Genomic DNA, 10362 nt, shown 5'->3' on the forward strand with positions numbered 1-10362 from the left:
TAAATTATAAAGAATTATGACGTAAATATGATATATATATGTGTGTGTGTGTGTATCTATGTATGTATATGTATATTTGTGTGTGATAGGGATATTTTTTTCATAAAAAAATAATTTTCTGCTTCTACTTCTGCTTATTTTGAGAAGCAGAAATTTTCTACTTCTTCCTAGAAACAAAAAAACTTCTTCTGCTAATTTTTAAAAGCACTTTTGCAAACTTACCAAACACCCTTCTTTTTTTAAAAAAAGTCCTTTTTTCTTAAAATAAGTGCTTATTTGGGGAAATAAGCAATCCCAAACAGGCTATTAAAGAGTCAATAAAAATTTTCTTTGACCGTAACTTTTTATAAAATTTAATTATTACTAATTATAGTACTTTTGACCTAATTTATAAATTATTGGAAATGTCCTTACTATTCCTGTCTCAGTTTATGCGACAGATAAAATTTAAAGAGTCAATCAATTTTTTTTAATCGTAAATTTTTTATGTGTTTTTCTAAAGTATTTTAAGTTGTTATTTATCGTAATTTATAATAATTTTTTATGTATTTTTAAATATATAAATTATTAAAAATTCCTTGCTACTCCCTCTGTTCGCTTTTACTTAGCACTTTTTGGCATGACACGCCCACTAAAAAACAATAATTAGTCTAATAGTTTTATCATATTACCCTTATTAATTGATATTTAATAATAGATATTAAAAATGATTTGAAAAATAAGTAATTAATGCTAAGGTTAAAATATGAAAAAAAGTTTTTATCTCTTCTTGATTTGTCAAAAACGATAACTAAAAAGAGAAATTAAATTAGAAAAAATAGTAACAAATAAAAGCAAATGAAAGAAGTAATGATTTAATATATTGAAATGACAAAATACCCAGTGTGCTTCTTGGCTACTTATTAGATAGTAAAACAATTTCTACCCCTTTTTACAAGCAAATTTTTCATCCTTCAAAAATTCAAAACCAAAGCCTTAAAGGAAAAGGTCCAAATATATTGATGAATTTTGTGAAAAGGTTTATCTTTAGTTTTGTTGTGAAATATAGTAACAAGGAGAATGGAGAGAAGAGAAAGTGATTCTTATTTTTCTTGAGAAGTTTCTTGAGGTGTCTCTTTATATGAAGGAAAAACTCTATTTATAAGCGAAAACTAATTTTGTCCCAAAAATTATGGTTTCTAACTTTTTCATAAATAGACATTCACTATATATTGTAATATTATAACAAGTTTCTAATAGTAGGAGTTTTTCAACGCGTTAATTATCCTCACAAGGGAAAATAATTAAAACTGTCTCCAAATATCACTGAAGACTACTGTCACTTTGATGGCATTCTCAAAAAGCACATATGAATATTTTATTTGATAATTATGGTGTCTGAGTTATCTTATGCATACTTCGACTAATTTCATCAGAGATTTGTCTTTTTTTAACAGCAACATGTATACTAACTCTGTCCACCAAGATTAAAACAAATGAAAAGAAATCATCTAGTGCTTATCTCTATTTGGAATCAAACTTAAGACCTCGTGATGTGCTATTATTTTCATTGAACTACTAAATCACACATAAGTATTTCACACAAAAACTGCTATATTCATACTATTTTTCTCGTATCTTCATTGTTATCACTTCCCTTATCATCTTCTACCTCTATTGTATTATTGTAACTTGTAAGAGCACCTCGATCACAATAATTTTTAATTTGATTAACACAATATTGATGCAAATGATTTAGAAGCTACAATCGTATTGATAGAGTTTTAATAGAGTGGAAATTTAATTTGATTATGTACTTGTTCGCTATAGAGTTTTACTGAGATGATTTTAAGCTTGATGACAGTTGATTTGAGTTTTGAGGACAATAAATTATTTTTAGAGATTTTGAGCGTTGAAAAAGGCGACGCTGCTATCCCAAAAATGATGATTCTTTTTTTTTTTTTTTTTAAATTCAAAAATAAATCTGAATCGTTTCGAATAGTTTAAATCCAAATTCAATCCTTATACTTTTATTTAGAAAGACTCCCTTATTGAAAAGATTTCATTACTAAACATATTTAAATAATGGTGAAATACATGCGTAGTCCTCTGAAGCTGGTGATTTTTTCCGTATTGACACCCCAATTAACTCATATTTCTATTGAACCACTAAATTCTTCATAGAATGTGTCAATCAGACACAATTGTTGACATAACATGACATGTGCAATACACTCTCTACTAGAAAAGTGAGAACTATAATTTTCTCTTATTTTTTTAATTATTTTTTCCCTCTTATCAATTGTAGGTAAAATTTCCCCAAAACATCAAATTCAACATAAAAAATCTGAGTTCTTGTGCAGAAATTCAACATAAAAAATTCAACATTATGTGTATAATAAAGTTGTGCAGAAAGAGAGAAATATGCTTTTGTGTTTTATGGGAGAAGAAGAAGAGGCGTTAAGAAGGGGTTTGTTAAGTTTGGCGGTGTGTGTGAAAATAAAAAAAATAATTATTTTCTGGTGAAGTGGACAGTGGTTCGAAGTTGGTCAGTGAATGCGTTGGATGAGTTTCGTTGGAAGCTAACCAAAAATGAGGCGGAGGCCGTTGCGGGTATTTTTGGTGGTGATTTAGTGTTGTTGTTGATCGTTGTTGTTGTTGGTTTGTTCACTGGTGATTATTTCGGTGAGACAAAAATGAGGGAGGGTGACTGGTTATATTGAAATAACGTTTTTCGACAAAAATTTTACCTGAAAAATTAAAATCGCGTGAATCTCTTTTTTGTTATTTTTGTATATCAGTGTTTTTTTTTTGTATTGTTACTCTTTGTCTTTCTCTAATGGTCGTTGGGTGTTGTTCAAGTGGAAAAAAAGAGGATTAAAGGTGAGCTCCTTTTTTTTTCTTCTCGATGAAAATCGTATTTGAGAAATTAAAGAAAAATTAAAAGGGGCAAAAAGAATAGGACGGATGATTATGGAAGAAGAGGGAAAAAGAAGAAATTGAGTATATGCTTTTAGCTAGTGCTAGTGGTGCTTCAACTGTGAAAAAGAGATGAAACTAGAGGAAGAAGAAGGCATAAAAAAGTAATTTTTTTTGTTCTTTTTTTATTTTTTTAATTGTTTCTTCTTTGATGACATGTAATTTTATTATTGGTTATAGTTTCCATGTTATGACAAGTGACTTCCATGCTTTGAATTTAACCTGAAAGAATTTAAGTTTTGTACACTTTCAGTGTATAAAATATTTTATACTATCAAGTAAACTTGACCTACTATTGCAGGTTACCCAATTTTTTCCTTTTCATTTTTTGTGTAAATGCAATATCAGATCAAGTTTATCTGATAGTGTAGAATATTTTTTGTACACTGACAGTGTATAAAACTTAACATAGTTCTACTATAGTTGAGATATTTAATAGGGACATGTCCTGATTTAGGTGTTAATATGAAAAAAAAATAAAAAATCAGAAACTTGTGTATGTATTTAGCCTTAAATCTATAATAATAATAATAATAATAATAATAATAATAATAATAATAATAATAATAATAATAATAATATATTAAAAGTGTGAAAACCTTTAAAAAAATGATTTGAACTTTTTACCCTTCGTTAAAAGACTCTGCAATAGACAAAATTGTCATTTACCACTATACTAAATTATTATTTAGTTATTTTTTAATATTTTAGGTGTCCCATTAAAATTTGGTTATTTATCTTTCCTTATTTAAATATAATTGAAAATACTATTAATTTTCAATTATTAATACATATTTGAGGAACTAATGATAAATTAATCTTTTATGAAAAGACGTAACCAAATAAATATGAACTTTGATACTAATAAAATATTACTTTAGTAGTTATTTGTTGATCGAATTTGTGAGTTCCGTTTTAGCAATAATTTTAGCAAAAATAGGTAGGTTATTTTGGCAAGAATTCTACTTAAAATAGAAAACAAATTAAGTAAACTCTCTTTTTTAATGTTGACATTCAAGTAATTGTATAAATCTATGTCTCTTTACTTTTCTATTCAATTTGTATTTGTATTTTCTTTGCACTTTGAAATTCTTTTTATCAACTATTGATTGTTTGTTGCTTTTAAATGTTGGTCTAATTATGTGATTTTTTTTACGTGTATTTTGTGGTATTTTGAGATTCTATTCTTAATTTTTGAGATTCTATCATAATTTATGTTTGATAGATTGTTAACTCGCCTAGAAGAATGCTGTAAGGATGAAAATTTCAATTCAAATTCTAAGCTTCAAAAGAACATGAATAATTGAGGTATAACTTCTATCAATTTAATTAACTTACGATTTATTATTTTCGAAAGTTAGACAGAAATAACATCTACATTTATTATTTAGGAGGAAACTATTCTAGCAATAATTTTTTTAATCCATCATATGTGGGTCAATTGATTATTCATAAAGAAATTGAGGTTAACGTTTTTAATATGCATCATGATGTTATCGTAAGTGTATCATTAAATATTTACATTTAATTATGTACGTTCTTTTATTAAAGATATATACAATATTGATTTTGAGTAATTGAAGAAAGTAAAAAAATTTGTCCTTGTACGATCATTAGTTGTAGCAAGGTAAAGGAGTGATGTTGGAAAAGATCGAAATATAATAATATATTCTTACAAAGTATTTTTTTATTTGTGTTTTCTTAATTTTCTGATTTTTTTCTCCCTTTCTGTTATATTTTATATTATGAATATTAGTCTCAACCCTAAATTGAATCGTAGAGTACTAATAATATTTATATTTTAATTTAATATGATGTATATGTACAATAAATGCTTCGTTGCGGAATAATTTCCTCTACATCTTTTTCTTTGATGGGCAAAAATTTTTAATCATTAAATTTTTCATTTTATATATAGTTTTATTGATTAAGATGAAACACTTATAGTGTCAAATTATATATTTTAAATGTATACAATATTTATTTCAATTTAATTTATTTTTTTTATAATTTTATTTCTTTATATATAATTATATTTATCAAATACGTACTTTGTACGTACACTTGAGTAATAGTAATAAAATACTTGACCCCCCTTCCCCAAACAACACCACAAAGCCACTGTTGACAAGCTACAAACTTGAACCTTGAACCCACTATTTTTTGACAAACGAAATTTGAACCTTTTTCACAAGGTTCAATACCACACTTGAACCTTTTTCCGAAACCTTAGTAATAAAAGTACTAATCAACCAAAAACCCCACTCAAAATCACTAAGCTGCTTAGAGGGTGTTTGGGTAACCTTATTTTATTTTATTTTTTTTTTGATAAAAATGACTTTTAAGTTATTTTTAATTTTTAAAAGTATTTGATAATTTTTAAAATTGCTTAAAAAAAAAAGCTAATTTTGACTTTTTAAAAGTCAAAAGTAATAAGTAACTATTTCCTTGCTATGTTCTTGTAATTGTTCCTTGAATGTTTCATTATTTCATAATTTACTACAAAGTAGTGAAGACGGAAAAAAATACACCTTACCGCATGTGAAATTAGTCGTGCTACTTCTCATAATTTAGATGTCTAGATGGATATTTTGCTTACCTTTTTTGGGGGGGTCAATATTCATTAACTAAACATCACCCAGTACATGGATTCATTTGATAAGCTCGGCATATATATTAATACTATCCTCGAAGATTAAAAACAACAAGTCTAGTTTAATAAGAAAATGAAGTGTCGTCACAAATTGCACCAATTTGAAACGGGATAAGTGTTGTACCTCGAAAATAAGTGTTTGGATAGAAGTGTTGAAACGGGAAAAAAAGTTGTTGATGCATTTGATAAATAAGTAATGCTAAGCAATTTTTTATTGTTAAAATGACTTAAATGTCCTTAAAGTTGTTAACACCATAAATAAGGTGAATTATTTATAATTTTTAATTTTAAAATAAAATTTTTTAACAAACTTTCGATTAATGATGGATTCAATGAAAACAAAGAAGAAAGATGAGGAGGAAATTAGAGGGAAAAGATGAAGCGAAATGATAAAGAGAAAAAGAAAAAAAATTATATATTTAAGGGCTATAAATTTAGGATATTATTGGAATTAAAAAAAAATATAAAGAATAAAATGATAAAGATTTTGATCAAATCTAAAAAATAAAAAATCATGGATATCCAGTTTCTCAATTTTGAATCTTTTAATCTACTTTTAGTTAAAAAAAAATTAAAATCTGATTTAATCAAATTTTAACTCTATGCAAACGAGTATTAATCGTGGATTCTCACTCCCACCCTACCCCCTTTGGTTACCCCACAAAACCGCGGGGTATTTCCTCCCCCTTTCTCTTGCAATTTTCTTATTTGACTAATCCACATTCCTCCCCAATTCTTTAGCGTTTCCCCTCCACAATTGTCTATTAGGGTTCAGCTTTTCACTTTTTCCTCTATAATTATACCCTCAAATTCATACATAAATCCAAAATTGTACTGATTCTTGAAGTGGATATTTAGATTTTAAGGTATAATTGTATTGATTCTTGAAGTGGGTATTCAAGAAAATGAAGCTCTTGTTGAATTCATCAACCCCATCATCATCATCATCGCCTCCTAGTAAAGAGATGAAAACCTCTCAGTATTTTGGGGAAAACAGTGTTTTCCCACCTGGGTTTAGGTTCCATCCGACAGATGAGGAGCTTGTTCTGTACTACTTGAAGAGGAAGATCTGTCGCCGTCGGATTTTGCTTGATGCAATTGCTGAGACTGATGTCTATAAATGGGAGCCCGAGGATTTACCTGGTATGGAATCTTGGATTTTGTTATATGGGTTTTGAAGTATATGAGATTTTGATGTGTTTATTGGATCGTTGACTTGATTTGATCAGATGGTTTGGTGTGTGAAGTGTTTTATTTGAACTGTTTTGATTTTGTTATGAGATTATGATGTTTTTTTGGGTTGTTGACTTGATTTGATTATGTGGGTATTTTAATCTATTTTGATTTTGTTATGAGTATGAGTTTTTTTTTTTTTTTGGTAGTTGACTTGATTTGATCATCTGGTTAACTGTTTTTTTGTACGGTTTTGGTGTGAATTGTGTGGTTTTTGTACTGTTTTGATTTTGGTATGAGATTTTGATGTGTTTGGGGTAGTTGACTTGATTTGATCAGATGGGTATCTGGGTTTTTGTATGGTTTTGGTTTGTGAATTGTGTTTTTCTTTTTGACTGTTCTGATTTTGTTACGAGACTTTGATGTTCTCTTGGGTTGTTGAGTTGATTTGATCAGATGGGTATCTGAGTTTTTGTTGGTTTTTGGTATTTGATGTGTGCTTTTTGTTTTGTACTGTTTTGATTTTGTTATGTGTTTTTGAAAAAAAAAAAAGAAAAGATTTTGATATTTTTGTAGGATTTTGGCGTGTGAAGTGTGTTTTTTCAAGTACTGTTTTGATTTTACGATTTTACTTTTGGGGGTTGTGATTTATCTGGTTGCTATGTTGATTCTTTTGTGGAGTATTTGTGTGTTGACTTTGTTGTTTGGCATGAAATTTACCATTTTGGTTTATTGAATTCTCTGTGTATAAAGGTTTGTACTGGTTGATAGATCATATGTGACTTCTTGTGTATTAGTATATATTTAGAAGGAATATTATTGTCATGGCTCTATGGTGTGGAAGTAAACTTGTTTATATAGTTGAATTTCCTAGTTTCTTGTTAGGCATTATTCTGGGTTTTCAACGCCTTTCTGCTACTGCAGCTGAGTGTCTTTTTTGGGGGTGGGGTATGTGGTAGGTACTATGTTGAGTCACTGTCTTTTGGTGTATGTTGTGATTGAAGTTTGCGTGGAGGAATAAGAATGGAGATCTAAAGCTTATTTAAGCTTTTGGTAGTTTATTTATGAAGACAATAGAGGAATTACCATTATCAATACTTTAACATGCATTTAAGCGTACTTATGGTTCTTCAACATCAATGGAAATGATCATGTTCCATTTATAGCTATTGCTTTCTAAATTCCTCCTGTTTCTTTTTGTTGTGATGCTTTTTGCGCTCTTGACCTGCTTATACGTTATTCTCTTCTACTGTCTTATGTTAATTGGTGATGATTGATAGTCATATTTGGGTTGATAGACTTATGCCGATGTTTAGATCTTTTCAATTCTTAATTGATTGTCTGTATGCGAACTGGAATTGCAGATTTATCTAATTCTTTTGCGAATTTGAAGTGCAGATTTGTCAAAGTTAAAAACTGGGGACAGGCAGTGGTTCTTCTTTAGTCCCAGAGATCGAAAATATCCCAATGGAGCACGGTCAAACAGGGCAACAAAGCACGGGTATTGGAAAGCTACTGGAAAAGATCGTATTATTACATGCAACTCCCGTGCTGTTGGAGTCAAGAAGACACTGGTCTTTTATAAAGGACGAGCACCAGTAGGTGAACGAACAGACTGGGTGATGCATGAGTACACCATGGATGAAGAAGAGCTGAAGAGATGTCTAACTGCACAGGACTACTATGCACTTTACAAGGTCTTCAAGAAGAGTGGGCCCGGCCCCAAGAATGGTGAGCAATATGGTGCACCGTTTAGAGAGGAGGACTGGGTTGATGATGAGTGCCTGAATGCCAAAGTCTCTGTACAGCTGGAGAGTCCGAGACGGCAGGAGAATTCCACAACGCACATTGATGTAGTTCCTGCTACTGATGATGTACTTGAGGAACTGCTGAACTGTATTGCAGATGAACCTGTGCTTCCTGGGCCCGTAGATAACAATTTTGCATTGGGGCAGCTTGTTCAAGAGGAAGATACTGAAAGTACCTTGCTAAATCAGTCTTCGAGAGAAGTGAATTTATACAATCATTGTGCTGCCACTGGGCCAAGCTTCCAGCAGTATAATGCAAGGGCAAGCTTTGACCTGACGCAGTCAGGCACATCACAGTTACATTTGCATGAGGCACCAGAGGTCTCATCTGCTCCTGTGAATCATGAAAAGCCAGTGTACGTGGCGGAAGAGGATTACTTGGAAGATTTTCTCGAGATGGATGACCTTCTTGTTCCCGAACCAAGCGTTCAAAACTTTGATGATCCGGGATTCTGTATTCAGAACTTTGATCATCAAATGCCAAATGGTCAAGTCTTTGATAAGCCTGCTGGAAACATGGAGACTCTGCAGTTTAATGACTTTGATGGCTTAACAGAGTTCGACCTGTATCATGATGCACCTTTGTTTCTTGATAATGCGGGGACACCAACGGTAGGGCAAATTGCGCAACCATACGTGAACAACTCCGTGAACGGAATTTCTTACCCAGATTCCGCTACATACATGAGCACTTCCCAAAATGGCATGATGGACTACCAGCAGATGCACTTGAATCATGAAAACCAGATAAGCAATCAGTTCTGGACGCTTGATGAAAGATTCGACGTCTTTAACCCCGTTGAAGGAAATAAATCAGTTGTTCATCAAGCATCTTCAGGTATTCAAAGAATTCCATATAGCAATGCCGCAAGTTTCTCTTGGCTAATGCCATAATGTTATCATACTTCTAAGTTTTGTATAAACACATTCCCTATGTTATCTGACTTACTGGAGCTCTTGAACAGATGGATGGTATTCAGTAACCATGTCATCTTCAGTGCGGCAAGAACTCTTGTGCCCAAGTGGAAATGGGGGAGTTTGAGCCAAAGTTTCAAGAGCTCTTCTGCTGTTAATATTGGCGTTAGACTTTATTTCTAATTTTAGCAAGTTTTGACAATGTTTAGGTGTGGTAAATGATAATAATTTTGCAAATCCTCTGGGCGCTAATCAAAATCTAGCCAAAAAGGATGATGGTACGCAGTCGTGGTTCTCCTCTAATTTGTGGGCTTTCGTGGACTCCATACCCACAACTCCCGCTTCAGCTGCTGAAAGTGCTCTAGTAGTTAACAAGGCCTTTGAGCGTATGTCTAGCTTTAGTAGGATGAAATTAAATGTCGGTGACATGAATGTTGCTGCAGGTAATGCCTCTGCAACTTCAAGTAGTTTGGGCAAAGCTAAATATGGATTTTGTTGTATTTCTTTATTTGGAGTACTTTGTGCTATCTTGTGGGTGCTAATAGGAACTTCTGCTAAGATTGTGGGGGGATACATATCCTCATAAATAAACATGTGTAGAGTTTTCTTTTCCTATTTATCAGCTGTCTTCTTGCTAGAATCAATGGAAAGCTGAGCACATATCTAACAAATAATTGCAGATCATACTTGATGTATGATTATCTCAACTCTCCTCCTCTTTAACACTCCCTCTAACCCTGACCAAAGAAACTCCTGAAACAGAGACATCAAGTTGAGATACGACGCTGTGTGATGCCTCGTTAAAATTGATGTGTCTGTTTATTATGGTTTTAGCTTATGAATGATATCCTCCGC

At 31.2% G+C, this 10362-nt stretch overlaps 1 protein-coding gene across 2 annotated transcripts; it reads left to right on the forward strand.

The window, feature by feature from the left end:
* Window positions 1-6219: 6219 nt before the first annotated feature.
* Window positions 6220-10122, forward strand: LOC107856094 (NAC domain-containing protein 17). 2 transcript variants are annotated; one of them, XM_016701086.2, is made up of 3 exons: window positions 6220-6754; window positions 8183-9430; window positions 9717-10122. In XM_016701086.2, exons 1-3 carry the CDS (start codon window positions 6517-6519, stop codon window positions 10091-10093), a joined length of 1863 nt encoding a protein of 620 aa, XP_016556572.1. In that variant the 5' UTR covers window positions 6220-6516; the 3' UTR covers window positions 10094-10122. The 2 variants fall into 2 exon arrangements, with proteins under 2 accessions (XP_016556572.1, XP_016556573.1); XM_016701087.2 differs by having other exon boundaries at window positions 6238-6754; window positions 9558-10122.
* Window positions 10123-10362: the final 240 nt, after the last annotated feature.

The sequence above is a fragment of the Capsicum annuum genome, chromosome 4 (assembly GCF_002878395.1).
Source record: "Capsicum annuum cultivar UCD-10X-F1 chromosome 4, UCD10Xv1.1, whole genome shotgun sequence".
Taxonomy (NCBI): Eukaryota; Viridiplantae; Streptophyta; class Magnoliopsida; order Solanales; family Solanaceae; genus Capsicum; species Capsicum annuum.

What these genes read in the sequence shown, in the direction of transcription:
- LOC107856094 (XM_016701086.2), top strand. Translation starts at nt 6,517, where the DNA reads ATGAAGCTCTTGTTGAATTCATCAACCCCATCATCATCATCATCGCCT. An exon ending in GGAGCCCGAGGATTTACCTG is followed by an intron (nt 6,755 to 8,182) that starts GTATGGAATCTT and finishes TTTGAAGTGCAG; the next exon opens with ATTTGTCAAAGTTAAAAACT. An exon ending in TGTTCATCAAGCATCTTCAG is followed by an intron (nt 9,431 to 9,716) that starts GTATTCAAAGAA and finishes GACAATGTTTAG; the next exon opens with GTGTGGTAAATGATAATAAT.